This window comes from Ovis aries, chromosome 8, assembly GCF_016772045.2.
Source record: "Ovis aries strain OAR_USU_Benz2616 breed Rambouillet chromosome 8, ARS-UI_Ramb_v3.0, whole genome shotgun sequence".
NCBI lineage: Eukaryota > Metazoa > Chordata > Mammalia > Artiodactyla > Bovidae > Ovis > Ovis aries.
The window spans coordinates 57,759,613-57,780,799 of NC_056061.1; the positions used below are offsets into that span (position 1 = coordinate 57,759,613).

Consider the following 21,187-nt stretch of genomic DNA (forward strand, 5'->3'; position numbering starts at 1 on the left):
GAGACTTCATTTTCTGCAACCATGAAAATAAATGTTGATGAAAGCAAACAGAAGTTTTAGAGTGTTAGAGTAAAAAATAACCATACCATTCGTTTATATCATGTGCTTTATACACATTTTCAGGAAATTAATTTATGAGTAGGTGGTATCTCCATTTTGCCAATGAAGAAGGTGACATTCAGAATTCTGTTTAACTCATCCAAGGTCACACTGTGGAAAATTCTTAAAGAGATGGGAATACCAGATCACCTTACCTGTCTCCTGAGAAACCTGTATGCAGGACAAGAGCAACAGTTTGAACCGGACATGGAACAATGGACTGGCTCAAAATTGGGCAAGGAGTACATCAAGGCTGTATATTATCACCTTGCTTATTTGACTTCTATGCAGAATACATCATGTGAAATGCCGGGCTGGATGAATCACAAGCTGGAATCAAGAGTACTGGGAGAAAAGTCAACAATTTCAGATATGCAGATGATACCATCCTAATGACAGAAAGTGAAGAGGAGCTAAAGAGCTGGATGAGAGTGAAACAGGAGAGTTAAAAACTGGCATAAAACTCAACATTCAAAAACTAAGATCATGGTATCTGGTCCTATCACTTCATGGCAAATAGATGGGGAAAAAGTGGAAAGAGTGAGAGACTTTATTTTCTTGGACTTCAAAATCACTGCAGACGGTGATGGCAGCCGTGAAATAAAGACACTTGCTCCTTGGAAGGAAAGCTATAACAAACCTAGACAGAGTATTAAAAAGGAAAGATATCACTTTGCCAAGAAAGGTTCATATAGTCAAAACTATGGTTTTTCCAGTAGTCATGTATGAATGTGAGAGTTAGATCATAAAGAAAGCTGAGCATTGAAGAATTGATGCTTTTAAATTGTGGTGCTGGGGAAGACTCTTGACAGGCTCTTGGACAGCAAGAAGACCAAACCAGTCAATCCTAAAGGAAATCAATCCTGACTATTCACTGGAAGGGCTGATGCTGAAGCTGAAGCTCCAATACTTTGGCCACCTGATACAAAGAGCCAACTCATTGGAAAAGGCCCTGATGCTGGGAAAGACTGAAAGGAGCAGAAGGGGATGACAGAGGACATGATGGTTGGAGGGCATCACCAGTTCAATGGACATGAGTCTGAGCAAACTCCAGGAGACAGTGAAGGACAGGAAAGTCCAGCATACTTCAGCCCATGGAATCACAGAAGGTCAGATATGACTTAGTGACTGAACAACAATAACAACAACAAAGGTCACACAAATGGTCAATGGGAGAGCCAGGATTTGAAACCAGCTCTAAATGACTGCAAAGACAGGGTCCTTGAAACTTTGGTATGTATAATATATTGTGTAAGCTCCCACTGCTAAGTGAATATGTTTTATAATACTAAATCCTCTGTAACATTAGGAAAGACAACTAAATTTTCTGAACCTTAGCTTCCTTCTCTGCAAAACAGTATAAGTATTAATAGTACTTAGCACAGTGGCTGGAACATTAGGACCAATCAACGCATATTTGTTTTCTAAAATCAGTATTTTTAAAGCACTTTCAGAATAACATTGAAAAGACAAGAATCATTATCTACATTTTGCAGGTGCATACAGTCAAAGCTGTGGTTTTTCCAGTAGTCATGTATGGATGTCAGAGCTGGATCATAAAGAAAGCTGAGTGCCGAAGAACTGATGCTTTTGAACTGTGTTGCTGGAGAAGACTCTCGAGAGTCCCTTGGACAGCAAGGAGATCAAACCAGTCAATCCTAAAGGAAGTGAACCCTGGATATTCATTGGAAGGACTGGTGCTGAAGCTGAAGCTCTAATATTTTGGCTAGTTGATGAGAAGAGCAGACTCATTGGAAAAGAACCTGATGCTGGGAAAGACTGAAGGCAGGAGGAGAAGGGGACAACAGAGGATGAGATGGTTGGATGACATCATGGACTCAGTGGGATGAGTTTGAGCAAAATCAGGGAAACAGTGAAGGACAGGGAAGCCCGGCATGTTGCAGTTTATGGGGTCACAAAAAATCGGATACAACTTAGTAACTGAACAATAACAACATACACTGATACCAATATCATAAAACATATGAGAAGCATATTCAATAACAGCATAATAAATAACACTGTATTTATTGATGTGATGAAAAACTGTGTTGTTTCCATTCAAAAGAACTAATTTTGCCTTGAAGTTATGATGTTAAGATCAGCTATCATGGAGAAAATATCCAAGTTCATGAATAAAGATAGATTTGGAAATTTTTAATAACTATGAGAAATATTCTTCTTTGGAGGGTCGTTTCAAAGCAGTATTTTTTCAAATCTCAGGCAATAAATGAATAAACTCTCTCTTGAGATCCTTACCAGGTCCATGATTCTATAAAATAAGGAACTAAGTGATACAAACCTCTCGTATAAAGAAGCCCACACATATTACATACTTGCAAACTACTGAGGAAACATGGCTGACGTTGACAATGGGAATGGACGTCCAGCAACCTCAGCAGTCAAGCCACCCTACAGTGACTAGAGCTCTTGGGAAAGACCTCTCATTTCCACAAGAACTGAAAGGCTATCACTCTCCTCTGAGGAACTGTCTGCAGCTTTTCGTTAAAGAACTAAATGCTTATATGCATGTGTGTGCAATTAAGAGGTAGCCTTGGTTTCTATTTTGGAGGGCATTGACGCAACTACCCAGAGTTTTAACATAAGTAAAACTGTAAGTTCATGACTGGGGACAAAGCTACACAATGGTATCATTCAAGATAAAATCAGTGACCCCATTTAGGTAGCGAAAGCCATAGTCTACAGTCCCTTTCAATATTTCACATGAGGGGCTTTGGTGTGGTATGAAGGCATTCTCTGATCAAAAAATGCAGTTACCCTGACAACAAGTAACTGCTGGGATTCTGCATTCTAATCTAACATAACCAGACTATGGATTTAAAGTTCAGCCGGCAGCTGCTGGCCGGCTGGAGCCCAGACAGATGTTGGCTGGAGCATTGAGGATTATTTGCCACATGTGGGACCAGATGGAAACTTCTGCACAGACCAACTTCAAAACTTTACTGCTGAAGCAAGAATCTTAGTTTTCAGCTAATGATTGTTTTTTGCCACGGGCCTAAATAGTCATATTTTGAGATTAAGTCAGCAAAAGTGCTCGTCCATGTATATGTTTTAAATACACTTTCTTCCTTGGGGAAAAGTATACAAACAGGAAAAGTACCAGCAATGAGCAACTTACTTCTCTGGGCTTCAGTTTCCTCATCTGTAAAATGAGGATAATAATACTACTTATTTCCTAGGCTGTTTTACGAGGATTGGTGACTCACAGAATGTATGATGTTTTCAGTAAGTGTCTTTCATCTAGTTTTATATTGGCGTTTAAGCACATAAACAAGGGGTTGTCTCCTGGTCATCCTCACCACACCTGGATTCTTACCTAAGATCCATCTGGTTGTACTCTCCCAAGATGATCCTTTCCATATGGCGTGGGACTGTGCCCAGACCTTCACTCCTTTCTTTTCGCCTTCGCTGCCTGTACTATGTCGTTTGACAGCAATGTTCGCTTGCCAGCTTTAGGGTTTCTCTCTCATTCATGTGTGTGTCTCTTCTCCCCATCTAGACTAGGAGATCACTGGGGTGAAAGGCCATGTCTTATATCACCTTGTGTTTGACAAAAGACATAGCATTGTCTGAAGCGGGTACTCACTAAACACTCACTGATAATTCTTTGTGATTTACAGGATAGTTTGAGGGACTACTTCCCACTGATTAAGCATATAGTGTATTAAGTACACACCTGATTTCTGAAATATGTCATGAGCAAAGTACCTCTTCTATATTCGTAAGACTTCTTCACATTAAGTGAAAGGCTGAGAGGCTTTTGGTAGCATTTATGTACTTATTATTTACATGGTCTGGACTTTAGTTAATATTTATGATTCCACACAGAGCAATTCAGTGAGATTACACTGATGAAAAGATATCTCTTTGTTGGTAATGGAATGCATTTAAAAGTCAGCAAGGTGGCCTTCCGTATACAGTTTCTAAAATGGATCCATTACATTATAAACGTTAATGTATAGAGTTAACTTGATGTATAAGTTTCACTAGAACATAAACCTTTCCCTTCATAGAAGAAAGTATCCCTTATATCTGAATTAGTTCACTGAAATTTTATAATGAAAGTCAGCTGTGGTTCCAGGAAACAGCTGGTGTTTTCGCCTCTCCACTTCCACAAAGAAATATGCAATGCATCAGGAACAAACTATCTCAAAACCATAAATTGCTTAAATCTTCTTCATGTGCAGACAACAGTGCATTTCAACAGGAGACATTTGATGTGTGTTCAATTTTTACAATAGTTGTTAATTAAAACAGTGTATAACTATAAAAATATGCATGGATGCTATGTAATATGAAGAGCACTTTACTAGGTGCTATAAAATATAATTTAAATATGGTCTCCTGGGAAATTTTAATAAATATAAAACACTGGTTCTCAACCATGGGATTTGTTTCAAGATCATCTGGGGAACTTGTGCAAATGACAGCAACATAAAAGTCTGGATTCTATCCCTAAAGATTTCATCCAGATGGTTCTAATGTGTACCCCAGGTTATGAATCTAGAAAAACAGAATTATTCAATGAAGCAAGACTCAACCATAACTTCTTTTGATATATGAGCATAACATTCTTCTTCATAAAATATATATACATTATTAAAATCAGGTATATTCTGAATTTTTGACATAAAAATACATTCATTTCAAATGTAGTGAAAGGTTTGATAAAGATCCACAACAGTGCAATCTTTTATAACTTGATCAGGATTGTATAAAACTATTCTATAATTTGAGTTTATAAACTTGAATAGTAAATAACTCTTATTTAAACTGAATTTCTAGCACATACATAATTTTTTCTGTTGTAATGTGTTCAGTCACTCAGTCATGTCTGACTCTTTGCAATCCCATGGACTATAGCCCGCCAAGCTCCTCTGTCCATGGGAGTGGGTTGCCATTTTCTTCTCCAGAGGATCTTCCTGACCCAGGGACCGAACCTGTGTCTCTTGCATCTCCTGCATTGGCAGGCAGATTCTTTACGACTAGTGCCGTTTTACTAAAAGCTCCATTCATAAAAACTATAAAAAATTTCAATGTTGCATTAAAAAGGATGTCATTAAATGGATGGCATCCTGTTTTGATAAGTATACAATTTCCTTACATTGAAAATAGACATCAAAGCAAAGTTGGTGTGTTATATCCCACGGAAATATACACAAATCATCTTCACACTCTTTCTAATTTTTAGTGTAACTTTTTATTACAGTTTATCTTATAAACTTTATGAATGTATCCATTTATTTGATACATTTCCAGTTTTTTCAATTTCAATATTTAACTAGCCATAGAATTTTAAGGGTTCAAGATCACTTAGGACAACCTCTCAGTTATATGGATTTATAGCCTTTGAGTTGTGTTGTTTACGTGAACTCTATCTTACGAGAAGCACTGTGATGCAGACACATGACTGATCCGCTGACCAATGTTTACTGCAGGATAGAACCCGCACTCAGACTGATTCTTAGGTCATTCAGAGAGACCAACATTTCTAGACCTCTCTCCAACAACATGGCTCTTCTTGCTTTTAGGGTCCTTGCTCTCTAGGCATTTTGCCATACATTTAACTTCCGGATGAAAATGTTGGTATTTTTTTCTCACAAGTCTCTTTTTATACAGTGAAAGAGAACAAAATAAGTCATTATCATTTTTTCACTTAATTCCAAAGATGACTGTACCTCAGCTTATACAGAAGGCTATGGGCTTGTTTCCAATCATCCTTATGCTGTAAGACAGGTAGCATTTCTTCCCGCTGAAATTATTTCCAGTTCCTTTCTCCCTAACATCATCTCAGAGATCTAACATTCTGTGCCTTATTGTACCCATGTGCATAATCCTTCACCTAGTCAACCTAATGCAAATCTTTTCTAACTCAGTTCCCCGGATCATTATACTGATATTTATGGAAGGTTCTGTCTAGGAACAGATCTTATAGGATACAAAAGTATCCACAGCCTGGATACTGAGGAGCTTATTCAAATCAAGTTCCACTGGCACATATCACCTAGAAAGGCCTGGGCTAGTAGTATTTATGTTTCACTGGCATATGCGTGCATGTGTGCTCAGTCATTCAGTCATGCCCAACTCCTTGAGATGTCATGGACTGTAGTCCATCAGCTTCCTCTGCCCATGGGAATTCTCCAGGCAAGAATACTGGAGTGGGTTGCCATGACCTCCTCCAGGGAAATCTTCCTGACCCAGGGTTTGAACCTGGGTCTCCTGCATTGCAGGGGGATTCTTTACTGCTGAGCACTGGGGAGGCTCCCACTGGCATAGATCACCCAGAAAAATCAAGAGGCCTGGGCTAGTAGTATTGTAGAGAAAAAGACCTACTAGCTTTGCTATGAAGACCTGTGTTCAATCTTGCCTCTGTTTCATAGACCTTGTGTAAAGTTAAGCAAGTTCTTTATGCATGCCATGCCTCACTGTGTTCATCTGGAAAGTGGTGTTAGAGGGAGGCTGTGAAAATCCAACAAGATAATATATCTCAAGTAGCAAAAAAATATTTTACTTACATACTTCTTTGTATATAAGTAAAGTCATTCATATATTAATATTTCCACATTTCTTAATCTTATTGTGCCATCAACATCTAGAATCCAACCTAAATATTTTAGTACTCCATTTTTTAAAAATTTCTATTTATTTATTGCTAAGGTTGCATGGATCTTAGTTCCCCTGACCAGGGATGGAACCTATGTCCCTGTAGTGAAAGCCCAGAGTCCTAATGACTGGCCCACCAGGGAATTCCTTCTTAATACTATTTCAAAAGAAGTGCTGTTAATCAAAATATTTACCAGCTTTTATAGCCAATAATTATCAATAAATAAGCTAATGCTTTTCAATTCTGCAGTCCAACCTTTTGGACTATTAAAAAAAGAGATAGAGTAGATTGGGTGTAGAGTTGGGTGGTAGAAGAGCAACAAAGAAGAATAACTATCTTTTTATGTCTGTGGAAAATTTTTTAAGGCCATAGAGTGGAAAGTTAATGGGCGATCTAAGAATGTGAAAGAATATTTCCCAGAGGTTAGTCACCAGCTGGTTTTTATCCTTAGTAAGACAAGAACAGGAGGAAATTAGCTTAGATTTCATTTGGTTTAGAATAATGGAAGCAAGCTATGAAATCTAATTCCCAAGGAATCTTTTCGTCAAAATAAAATAGAGACTGACTGCCTACCATGATTTCAGGGCAATCCTGACTTTAAGTATGAGAAAATACTAGATGAATTCATAATCATCCATCTCTATAATCCCCATCAAGAGAAGAAAACAAGCAATTATGAGTCAATTATGGAACAGGTGTTTTCACTTGTAATCATTTCATCTTCACTGGAAATTATTTTTCCTACCTCACAACTGAAGATGCACAGAGTTTAGTTTGCCAAGGATCATTCAGTTAATGAAAAGCTGAATTAGAACACAACCCTTACCTATCTCCAGAGTCCATCCTGGGCGCTATGCCAACCTACGAGCCTTCCTCACCCTGCCATTCTTAATTTCAATCCTTATTATTTTTAGAAGGACATTATTCCCAATATTTAGATTTATTTCATTGTTTATTTATTTAGATTATTTTATTTGGATTATTTCCAAGATTTAGAGGTATCTGAAAACCAAAGTAAACTGGGAATATAGCTAGTAATTACTGAGCTACCTAATATATGCCAAACACATAAGAACTCTACACATAATGTCTCATTTTATAATGACAGCTACCATTTGAGACAAGTACTATTGTTATCCTCTTTATAGATGGAAACCTAAGCCTCAGAATATATGCTAAGAGTTAGAGATGTGGACGGACTTTGAGACTGTTATACAGAGTGAAGTAAGTCAGAAAGAGAAAAACAAATATCGTATATTAGTGTTTATATGTAGAATCTAGAAAAATGGTATAGATGATCTCATTTGCAAAGCAGAAATAGAGACACAGATGAAGAGAACAAACGTATGAACACTAAGGGGCGGGAGGGAAAGGGGTGGGATGAATTGGGAGGTTGGGATTGACATATACACACTACTGATATTATGTAGAAAATAGACAACCAATGAGAACCTACTGTATAGCTCAGGGAACTCAGTGCTCTATGCTGATTTAAATAGGAAGGAAATCCTAAATAGAGGGGGTATATGTATGTGTATATATAAAGCTGATTAACTTTGCTATACGGTAGACACTGACACAGCATAGTAAAGCAACTATGAGGTGAGGTGAGGTGAGGTCACTCAGTCGTGTTCGACTCTTTGTGACCCTGTGGACTGCAGCCTACCAGACTCCTCCGTCCATGGGATTCTCCAGGCAAGAGTACTGGAGTGGGTTGCCATTAAAGTAACTGTACTCCAACAAAAATCAATTTTACAAAAAGAATATATACTAAGCCCATGACCAAGGAACTAAAGAAGGAGACTTTTAACTTTAAGAAGGAGGACTTTTAACATCAAAGGAAGCAGTGGGGTCCTAAGCGTTTTCACCCTGGAGCACCTGCCCAGGGATGGTGAGAATCAGGCATATCAGGAAGTCACACCACAGGGCATTCAAACCCCCACACAGATTTCAGTTTTAGTTTTCAGCAAGCCATAGATACTTAGAAGTAAAAAAGAGCCAATTGAAATCATCTGGTCCAATCCCTTTATCTTATAGACAAGGAATTTGAGGATCAGGGCGAGGTTAAGTACTTTCTCTAAGGTCAGAAAGCTAATTAGTGACAGAGTTAGCAATAAATCACTTCCATGAAAAGACATGCTTTCAAAGTGAATTCAATTACCTCCACTCTCAAGTGGCTATTAAGAACACCCATGTAGCTAGACAATCCCCAATGTTTTTGTAAAGTCTATGTAACCCAAGAGGATCTAGAAAGAACTTGGCAACACTGAGAAGCTAAGTCAACAATCTTAAAATGTGCTAATTTGAGTCAATTCATTATTGTTAGGGGCGGTGCTCCTACCAACTTCTGTTCCAAGTTACGGTTTCAGACAGTTACAGTAAACACCCAAGTATTTTCAACTCTTCTCTGGTAGATAAAAGATATATAACATTTCAGATATATTTGGACATAAAGGTAAAATTATTTTGGTATTTGTAAATTTTGGATGACAAAATCCCAAAGAAAAGGATTCTTATGATTTTATCACATGATCTTTTTTTTCCCATAAGGTCAAAAACCATCTGTCTTGTCAATCGTGGTAAAATTCACAGATGTCAATCGTAATACATTGATGTTAAGAAAAGGGAAAGGAAAGTGAAAGTGAAGTCGCTCAGTCATGTCCGACTCTTTGCGACCTCATGGAGTGTAACCCACCAGACTCCTCCGTCCATGGATTTTCCAGGCAAGATACTGGAGTGGGGTGCCATTTCTTTCTCCAGGAGACCTTCCTGACCCAGGGATTGAACCCAGGTCTCCTGCATTGTAGGCAGACACTTTACCATCTGAGCCAAATAACCAAATACAGTGTTGCAAACTATTTAAGAGGAATGCAAAGTATTTTTACACAAAGCATACTTTTAAAATTAATTTTTTTCAACATACTAAATAAATCTATCTGGAGAGCCAAAGCTTGCCTTTAGGAAATATGGTTGAATTAATAAAAGATAAAAGGGAAACACCAGGAAACCTGAACAAGTACTATGGAGTTGGAACGAAAATGGATGAAAAAACAAACAATCGTTCAGTCAATGGTCAATAATAAATACCTACTAGTCTGCCACAGAATAAAGTGAAACAGAAGGTAAACACACAGTGAAAGAATGAGAACTAAAGCATGGAGTCCGTATAAAAGCATCCTGATGAGAAACCAACATGTTATTTCCATCAGGGGGAAAAAAATCACACCAGTTAAGATCTATTTTGAAATATCATTTCAAGGGGGAAAAGGAAGTAGACTGAGAAGAAATCACTCTAATAGTTGTCAATATATGTATTTTGACACCAAGAATTCCCACATTTTACTAAATTTAGCTATGAAGTCTTACACATTTTCAGAAATAGAGACCTGCTATCACACTTGATGTTTCAGAATGTGTTAATGCTAAATTTTTCCATTTGATGGTGTCCTTTCATTTAAGAAAGAAGAAGGAATGAATGTGACAGGGAAAATGGGCAGCAGTGTTCATTTAATATCGTGTATAAAGTCACAGTTTCACGCTGTGTGTCTAGCATAGGAAAATTGATTTTTGAGTGACATTTCATGGGTATACAGTACTCTGGCTTCAAGGACATTTCATGGGTATTCAATGTCAATTGTGCTTAGTTTCCTTATCCCAGGAAACATTCCCCCAAATTAAACCACACAGATTTATGAATGCCACCAACAGAAAAGGGCAGCAGCTTCTAATTTAATGGCAAGAAAGATATGCTGTCCAGCAGCAAGTAGAAAGCATAGGATTTCCCTTCTTGTATCTACTGCTGAAGAAGAGAGACATGAGTGTTTTTTTCACTCAATTTCAATTTTTCCAGAGCAGAAAGTTCTCAGAGTGGCCTGCCTAAATGAAACAAGTGACAATCCAGGTTTTATTTAGAATTCTGTCTAGAAAAGGTTAGCTGGTTTGGAATCCCACAGGAACCCAAAAACCCAACAAGATATTCAACAGATTAGCAACTGTGTATCACTAGTGATCAACATAATTTTATTTAGCTACTTTATTTAACAAATGCTATGTGCCAGGCACTGTTTTAAATTACAAATATTAAACTTCTTTGATTAATGGTCATAACAGCTCTCTTAGAGGAGAACTAGTATGTCCATTTCTCCAGATGAGAAAACTGAGGTACAGGACAGTAAATAATTTTCCCATGATCACACAACTAGTAAAAGAAATCCTCTCTTAAAACTCAGCAATAGTCCACCTTCTAGCATGATGCTCTTCCTTTTCTGGGCCGTCAGACAAAAATAGTAGTTTTCAATGAAAAGTTGTTTGGAGAGCAAAACTGAAAATATATAGACTGATAATAGAAATTGAATTTATTAAGAATCCTCTGTATTGGATACTGTAGCAACTGCTAATAAAATTTTTTAAGCCTGTTATTTAATTTAATCTTTATTCTAAACAATACCATTAGGAAAGCATTGTTCCTATTTAAATCGTGAAACTGAGTTTTACATACATGATGAATAACTTTCCTGCTGTTCAATGACTAATGGAAAGAAGGATTCAAACCAGGCCCATTCAAATGCAGAACCTACCTACTGCCTTCCTACTAGGGAGACATCTCCTTTAAGGGGAGATGACTAAGGATGATGATTCAACCTGGATGTTTTTCTTTTTCCTACTCTTTAACATAATAAGCCATCAACAGCTATTTATTAAATTGATTAAGACATCAGATTTAAACAGATGAATGAGGAGTTTAGTTTATGGGGAGAATTTGCAGACACGAAAAGCTCCTCAAAAAAATTGATAGCCCCAGCATCTAGCAGAGTATATTCAATTATTAATTGTGATAATGATATTATACCAACTAAAGAGAGTGGAGGCAGGATGAGGAGGGAACAACAAAAGGATGAGATTGTTGGATGGCATCACTGACTCAATGGACATGTTTGAGCAAGCTCTGGGAGCGGGAGATGGTGAAGGACAGGGAAGCCTGGCATGATGCATCCATGGGGTCTCAGAGTTGAACATGACTGACCGACTGAACAACAACAAAAGAGAGTGGAAAGAATCACTTCCTCTAAAAATTTTTAAATTGGGGGTAATGTCACCTATTTGGCAAAGCTCAAATAGGGTCATGCTTAAATATGAAGAGATGGGCTGGAGGGTGAATCTCAAGAAGGAATCACAGAGATGATCTCCTATGAGAAGTGTGGTTTTAATATAATTTAACAAGAATTTTTTTTTCCACAATCTCTGTATATGACATCAGACAACAGCAACATTTTCAAGTCATAATTTTCAACTTTGTTTGATATCATCAAAATATAAATCAGTAAAATGGAATCACAAGTGAACTGGAACCATCAATAATTTATATCATAACCCAATCTTTCCTGCAGATTAAGTTATTTACCTTTCTTATTTTATAATTTTACAAATAACTTACCTTATTATTTCATACTTTTAGTAGCAAATAATTTTTTCGTTGTGTTGTTCAGTTGCTAAGTCATGTCAGACTCTTTGTGACCCTATGGACTATAGCCCACCAGGCTCCTCTGTCCATGAGATTTTCTGGCAAGAATACTGGAATGAGTTGCTATTTCCTCCTGTGGGGGATCTTCCCAACCCAGGGATCAAACTTGCATCTGCTGCATTGGCAGGCGGACTCTTTACCACTAAGGCAACAAGGGGGCCCCATTCATGAGAAGTAATTGAGTTTAAATTTTAGTCACCAACCTTCTGCCCTGTAACCACAAAAGTTTGTATAAGCTCTGCTTGCCAATCTGCTACCCTCCCTCACTCAAAACCCCTCTTGTTCAGGGTAAAGAATTTTTGTCCTCTTACAGATCTTCAAACATGAAAAAAAAAAACCACTTCCAAAGTCTTTCAAGTCACTGAGATTCCTTTTTATACCTTTGAAACAGCAATGTGAACCCCAAAGTACTTAATTCTAAGCATATCCTTAGATAATAGATGCACACATATCTGAGCATTACTATAATATGCTTGTAATGGGAAAACTAAGAATTCTTAGATGAGGTACCAAGCAAATACCCTACACAGAGGGTCAGAACATATAGTGCCATTCCTTAAGTGTAGACAGTTGTTTTTATTTCATTCAACTTAATTATTAGCATTAATAAAAACAAGAAAAAATGCATTTATGTAAGTGGTTAAGAACTTCACATCTTATCAATTAACATTTGCTGAAAAATGCATCAAGGACCTGTTTTGTGAAACATGTGCTTAACCAATAATTTTATACTTGACCTTTAAGCCAGGTTCCAGTTCAACTTTATAGAGTGACACACAGCATGCATAACATTCTCTTTTCTGAGAAAGGCTTTTCATTGGTTTAAGGGAAGGACTCAGGCACTATTAAGCATAGAAGACTAGAATTTGCATTCTCCTTTCACACACAAAAAACAGAAACTAACACTGCATGGAGGTGGATGACTCATCCAGTCACACTGTTGGTAAATTTGATTGTAAAAATATCCCACAAAGATTTAGGACTACTTATTTAATTCAATAATCATTCTCCAACCTACCCCTTTTGCTTCTCTAAGTAGTTATGAGTCATTCTATAAACAAAAGGCAGATTTGTGCCACTGGAGAAATATATTAGAAATTAACAAATTTAAATCACTTTATCGAATGTGCTCAATGTTTCCATCTCTTGCCAGAATGCTTTGAGGTTGGCAGGAAAAATGGAATGACTGACTGCCTTTTCACAGATGAGGAAACCAGGGCAGGCAGCATTACCCCAGAGTGACTTACTTGAGACTACGTAAAGAGACCATATAAAGAGCTCTTTAAACCTGCATGTTTCCTTCTAGAATCTAGAAGCTTCTCCCTTTCTTGCATGTACACTGCTTTACCACACAGTCTGCTAAGTCACTTCCGTCGTGTCCGACTCTGTGCGACCCCGTAGACGGCAGCCCACCAGGCTCCCCCATCCCTGGGATTCTCCAGGCAAGAACACTGGAGTGGGTTGCCATTTCCTTCTCCAATGCACGAAAGTGAAAAGTGAAGGTGAAGTTGCTCAGTCGAATCCGACTCTCAGCGACCACATGGACTGCAGCCCACCAGGCTCCTTCATCCATAGGATTTTCCAGGCGAGAGTACTGGAGTGGGGTGCCATTACCTTCTCTGTCTAGGGGACGACAAAAAGTCAGCAGTATCTGGCCCTCTGATTGTCTGCAGTAGTTTGTGTACACTATGTAATTCTATGTTATTCCTTCTTGTGTCTTGTTCACATCTCCCACAATCTCACTGTAGGTTCTTTGAGAGCATGGATCATATATTCAACCTCTATGGAATTTTCCAATAATTGCTAGCACAGAGGCAAGGACCTCTAAGTTTTTAAAAAATACCTGTTCATTCACTAACTAGATGCAAAAGTTTTGGGAGACCTATCCCTGGAGGAAGTGAGAATTAGATAAAAATTATACGTCACAGGCAAATCAGGCATTATTTATTACTCAATTCTGTGTTTTTCAATACTGTAGAAATTCACTACAATTTTCTCATTTTCTTATTTTCAAAAAAAAAAATACTGTAACAATTACTTTTATGAAAATATGCAGTATTTTCAATGAAGCAGATATTATCAAACAATATTTGTAGGAAATGTAAACTTCCTGGATAGAATTTATTGATATACAAATACATTATCTTAAATTGCGATTTCAAGAATTCTAATTGTTGAACTGTTACCTAAGAAATAACCAGAGGTGTACAAATGCATCCCAAAACTTTAACCTTTAAGCATATAAAATTAGGAGACAAAACATAAAATACTAGCTACAACTCAAGTTTCTTGTTAAATTCAGTAACTTTTAGGACAGTGGGTGATTCAGATAAGCCGATTCCTTGCTCTCTAGGTGACTTTTGAATAATTGAAAATCATTTCTATAAATTTATTATTTTCATTTTAAGAACAACAATTTCTCCTCCATTCATACAAATTAAGTTTAGCTTGTGAGTGAATCACATACCTTTATGACATGATGCTTTTCCTGGAGCATAGGAATCTTAAACATTTGGCACCAGTATGTCGTACCTTTGTTTGGGATGGGAATCTGTCTTAAAAATAAACAAATAAACAGGAGAAGGGGACAAAAGTCATATTGTCTTGATATTCTATTAAAAACAATAATTTAAGTAAAAAAAAAAAAAAAAAAACTATTGTACGGTTTCAATAAATCCATCCCTAGAATCATAAAAACCTGAAAACAAAACAAAAAAACTTACGTCTTGATTGACCAGGTCAAAGTATGGTACAGCTGTAGACAACATATTGGTTTTCTCAGGATTCAATAACCGTAGACTCTTGGTACCACGATTGGATTCATGGTACTTGGGACCTGCTTCTCCCACATCTTCATGGTGGTAGGCCCAGATCACCCTTACCGTGCTCTCCTGGTGAACAGAAATGGGTAGGGTGATGTCTCATGACAGCACTTTCCTTACCACTGAATTGAGTTTAATGAATGCTACTTAGAGCAGGATACAGAAGCAAAGAAAAGAGAATGACATTCAGAGTCTCAATATGGTCTCTCACATAATTGTGTAAATTTGATTAAGTCTTGAAAATCCAAGTAGATGAGTTCCTTTTTGAAAGAAATCATCTCTCCCATGCAAGATACCCATGCAAGATAATATGTTCCAAAACATTGGGTTGGTCAAAAAATTTGTTTGGGTTTATAGTAAGGAGAAGGCAATGGCACCCCACTCCAATACTCTTGCCTGGAAAATCCTGTGGACGGAGGAGCCGGGTAGGCTGCAGTCCATGGGGTCGCTAGAAGTCAGACATAACTGAGCGACTTCACTTTCACTTTTCATTTTCATGCATTGGAGAAGGAAATGGCAACCCACTCCAGTGTTCTTGCTGGAGAGTCCCAGAGACGGGGGAGCCTGGTGGGCTGCCGTCTATGGGGTCGCACAGGATCGGACACAACTGAGGCAGCTTAGAAGCAGCAGCAGCAGCATAGTAAGATGTTAACAGAAAAACCCAGGTTGACTTTGTGGTCAACCCAATAGAATGAAGGACAAGTGACTTAGTAGTTATCCTTTTATGCTGATAGCAACAGTAAACCATTGTCATGCAAAAACTCCAAACTACTGAAAACAAACTAGTAGTTACCAGGTAAATACTCTTGTTAAGTAGCAGGAGTTTAGGATAATTAAAACATGTTTCAGTGCTATGGAACATTTTAAAGAAAACAAACAAATATAAAGAAAGTTAAAATGACTTCCCAGGTCAGGATTTTAATTTTCACAATAGATTTTTCCTAGACTCTAGCCCAGTCATACGTATGATTTTAGAGAAAGTGGAAATGCAAGAGGAACTTCTGATTCTGGGTTGTTTATTATCATAGAATCTAGGTGTAATCATTTCATAAACTCTGGGAATTTTCAAGGAAATGGGGCATTCCAACTAGGAAAAGTGCTGTCAGGGGAAACTGGTTGCCCAAACGGTGGTGGGGCAGTGGGGAGGGTGTGCCGGGATATAAAAAAATAGTTTAGTCCCTCCACACATAAAGATGCCTTTGTCAGACCTTTATAATAAGAACATTGAAAATAAATAACGCAGTAATGATAACCCAGGAATTGAACCCAGGTCTCCCGCATTGTAGATAGACGCTTTACCATCTGAGCCACCAGGGAAGTCCTAATGATAATCCTGTATGCGAGACAGCAAAAGAGACACAGATGGATAGAACAGTCTTGGAGTCTGTGGGAGAGGGCGAGGGTGGGATGATTTGGGAGAATGGCACTGAAACATGTATATTATCATACATGAAATGAATCGCCAGTCCAGGTTTGATGCATGATACAGGATGCTCGGGGCTAGTGCACTGGGATGACCCAGAGGGATGGCACAGGGAGGGAGGTGGGAGAGGGGTTCAGGATGGGGGTGTACACGTGTACACCTGTGATGGATTCATGTTGATGTATGGCAAAACCAATACAATATTGTAAAGTAATTAGCCTCCAATTAAAATAAATAAATTTATATTTTAAAAAAGAAAATAACAAAACAAAAGCTATTCATTTTAAAGGTTACATTTTTTCTTAATAAGTCAAATGACTATAATTATTATTACAATTAAAGTATAAGAACACTGTATATTACATAAAAGTGGTCCATGTTTTTGTACACATTTTTCTTCCTCTTTTACTCTTTATGCAGAATGTTAATCAAAATTGCCTCAGATTTTTACATTCCCATTTTTAAAGCTTTGAATTACAAAAAAAAAAAGGTAATCTTGTTGGTCTATACAAAATGAAATTGGTTTAAGAAATTCATGGGAAGTTTCCAAGTACCACATGAATTATAGATCCTCTAAATATTTAATTTGCATATGCACAAAGATGTTAATTTTTGCATGATGCCTGATAATACCACATCTTGTATAACATGTTGACAGGCAATTTTCATCAGTCTACTATTCATCTTGACTTTAGAAATTTACAAAAGTGAATCGGTTACAATTCAGATGAACTATAGCCTAGTATTTCATATCATAATTCTCTCTTATGTAATATGATTTCTTCCAACCTGTATCAATTGCTTATTTTCAAACTTTATAAAGAAGCTACAATCTTTTATAGATAAAATCACACATACTTTAAGCAGCTCTTCAAAATTTTAGATTCACACAAAAACTGCCTTTATTGAAGTTGTAGTCATAGGTGGTTCCCCGCCCCCCCATGGCTTCTAAGGAGAATTCAAAAATATTCCCAAAAGATTATGTGAGTTTGTTGCTAAGGGTTATTTTTAAATATCTGTTCTTTTTTATTCTGCAAAGTATGTCCCAACTGTAAGTGTACAGTCTGTTCATGCATGCCTTTACTGATAGACTTCTTACCGTTATACTCTTGTCATTTAGGTCACACGTATGCAGTTCTCTGGCAAACTCAATTACTGTGTGTGTACTGTTTTCCATGGCATATTCTAGGTGGTAATCTTGCTGAGCATCTTTTCTCAATTCTCTGTTTGCATTTGTAAAATAATCCTGTGGAAAATATGAAAAAGGAAAATCCAGCTATTCTAAATTTAGAGTGAAAAGAATTTAGATTAAGAGCATATACATATACTGTTGAAAAATAATTCTGGTTTGCTTATTACAAAATCCTGTATTTACAGTCATGTTTTTAAGTCCTGGGAATTTCCAAGGGGCTGGAGTATTCTCCCTAGGGACAGTTCCCTAGGAAACTAATCCATATTTGAACTTCTGGCCCTTCAGGAAAAGGCAGTGTGGATTTATAATAGAGAGTATTGAAAGAGATGGAATGAGTAATCACTGAGTACTTTTTTCTCCTTCTACAGATGAAAAGAACTTCAACACAGGGAAATGACTTGCTTCAAAGTGAAATGACTAACTAGTTCACGGCAAAACCAGGACCAGGCCCGGTGTCAGCACTTTTTCCACTATTAAACCTTATGGTGCTTACCTTCTGCACTTCTAAAAGCAAGGAGACCCACACTAAGCTTATAGGGTTTTTTAGTATGAGCTTTAATGGCATACATTTATTAAAATGAAATGCAGTGGCAAAATATGGAAAGAAATGACTCTAGTTGAATTACAAGATACTGAAAAACTAGGGATGCTTTGTTTCGGTGGTTCAGCTATAATTCTCATACTAAACTAGTTCAGTGGTGTAAGATCACTTCTTAGAAGCACACAGATGCAATGGAAAGCACATAGGTTTTGAATCAAATAACTAGGATCTGACCCCCCCCCAGTTCTCCTCCAAAAATGTTGATGAATTATCGAAATCAAACTCTGAACTTTTGTTCTAACATTAATAAAATTGAGATAGGGACTTCCTTGATGGTCCAGTGGTTAAGACTTCACCTTCCAGTGCAAGGGGTATGGGCTCGATCCCTGGTGGAGGAGCTAAGATCCCTCATGCCTGGTGACCAAATAAAAATAAAACATAAAACAGAAGCAATATTGTAACAAATTCAATAAAGACTTTAAAAATGGTCCACATCTTTAAAAAAGGAAATAAAATAAAATTGAGATAATACATACTTTTTGTATGAATTTTGAAAGATAAATACATGAAATAATATATAAGGGAAAAAACTGCCAACCATAGTTAGAGCTCACTCAATGCCAATCTTCTTCCCTCTTTTGCAATTAAAGTAGTTTTTCTCTAAAATATTCTCTATGCTTTTTACCATTAGCTTTCTATGTTGAGAGTTATAAAAATCATGTTGTTCATTTTTATTACTTATAGAAGATATAAAATTTGCCATAAGTATACTGATTTTTCAGCATATAATGGTATTTCATTTCTGATAAATCACAAAGAATTGATTTAGAATATACATGCTGAAATAAAATTACGATTAGTTTTACTAACACTAAAATTACATTTGAAGAAATGATTGCATGCTTGACAGAGAAAATACAGTTGTACAAGAGAAAAACTTTAAGTTGTCTATAATTGTCATACTCTAGGATATGGTTCGGAGAAGGCAATGGCAACCCACTCTAGTACTCTTGCCTGGAAAATCCCAGGGACGGAGGAGCCAGGTAGGCTGCAGTCCATGGGGTCGCTAAGAGTCGGACACGACTGAGTGACTTCACTTTCACTTTTCACTTTCATGCACTGGAGAAGGAAATGGCAACCCACTCCAGTGTTCTTGCCTGGAGAATCCCAGGAACGGGGGAGCCTGGTGGGCTGCTGTCTATGGGGTCGCACAGGGTCGGACACAACTGAAGTGACTTAGCAGCAGCAGCAACAGGATATGGATAATAGTATTAACAATGTTAAATGACTTAACATCAATTATCATGGTTATATAAGAGAATGTCCTTGTTTTTGGTAATTATACACTTAAACTTTTAAGAGTAAAAAAAAAGGAACAGGAAATGGTCATTCTCAAATGGACGGCATATTATGTTTTTATTCCTAGCACTTTTCTAAGGTAGCTGTCTAGTGTACGTAAGCTTGACATTCAGGGTACCACATCTTGACATTGTTCAAATCTCTCATTATTGGTGATGCACAGACCCTAACTAATTTCACTCTGGTAACAATGACAACATATTGAATACATTCTATGCACCAGATTAAGCATATTACATGTATTAGCTCATTTAATCTTCATATCAAGGCAATGAGACAAAATGATTTTCCTATTTCACTGAAGCACAAAGAAGTTAGCATCTAGGCCAGAATCATAGTAAGTGGTAAAGCCAGGACTGAAACTCAGGCAGTTTGATCTGAGCCTCCTCCTTCACACCATAGTGGCCACTGCTGGAAAAGGATGGGTTTGTCTACATCTTTCTGTCTACAGAACTATATACATCAAGTATTTTTTCATATAAAATGTTACTTTTTCTACTGCTAAAGTCAGGGTCTGTCCAAAAATGTATTCTGAGAACCAGTTGTAATTGTGAAAGCAATTCAAATGAAATATTCCAATGATAACTGTGCTTTTCCCACTTTCGATCACATAGATTTTCAGTATATAAATGAAATAACAATGCCTGTGGATGAGAGATTTAGATAAACTAACTCTGTCTTTACACCAGGCTCACATTACATTACATGATTCAAGCAATCACGGTTTTTGCAAACAAACAGAATACAATACAAAATGCAATCAGTTCAAAGAGTAGAATAATTATCCGAGTTTTACAAATATGTTTCCAAAGCCTTAGTCCCACAAAATATCCAGCTAGCTTGCCAATTTTCCATTTGTTTTATTTCCACTCACCAAAACCAGTTCTTTTCAGTTATTCCACCTTTTTCTGGTTTTTCAGATAACTTAACTATGAGAAATAGCTGTGAAAAGAAGAGAAGCGAAAAGCAAAGGAGAACTGAACTATGAGAAAACGGGAGAAAGCTCATTCAGGTCTTACTGAAAGTCCCGTGAGTTCATCTGCACTGTGAGCACTCATTGAACCACTGAGTGTTCAATATTCAGAAAAGACGGCTGTCAATTATGTCAAAGTTCTACACTTCTGGAAAAGTGTGCTTGTCCAAAAGAAGTTGGTATCTTCAACCTCACTAAGGAAAAACATAAATGGGTTTGAATAAAACTAAAGTTGAAATGTTCAGTTCAATCAGTTCAGTCATTCAGTCCTGTCTGACTCTCTGTGACCCCATGGACTGCAGCAAGCCAGGCTTCCCTGTCCATCACCAACTCCCAGAGCCTACTCAAATTAATGTCCATTGCATCAGTGGTGCCATCCAGCCATCTCATCCTCTGGTGTCCCCTTCTAGTTCTGCCTTCAATCTTTCCCAGCATCAGGGTCTTTTCCAACGAGTCAGTTCTTCATATTAGGTGGCCAAAGTATTGGAGTTTCAGCTTCAGTATCAGTTATTCCAATGAATATTCAGGACTGATTTCCTTTAGGACTGATTGGTTGGATTTCCTTGTAGTCCAAGGGACTCTCAGGAGTCTTCTCCAGCACCACAATTCAAAAGCATCAATTCTTCAGTATT

At 37.3% G+C, this 21,187-nt stretch overlaps 1 protein-coding gene across 1 annotated transcript in view; it reads right to left on the minus strand.

Moving 5' to 3' along the window:
- MOXD1 (monooxygenase DBH like 1) overlaps positions 1-21,187 on the minus strand; it is a 94,766-nt gene that overhangs the window by 50,554 nt on the left and 23,025 nt on the right. The window contains exons 2-4 of the mRNA XM_027972473.2: positions 17,590-17,736; positions 14,969-15,136; positions 14,713-14,796 (exon numbers count right to left, since the gene is read on the minus strand). Of these exons, the coding sequence (XP_027828274.1) occupies positions 14,713-14,796; positions 14,969-15,136; positions 17,590-17,736 (399 nt within the window). The remainder of the gene's footprint in view (positions 1-14,712; positions 14,797-14,968; positions 15,137-17,589; positions 17,737-21,187) is intronic.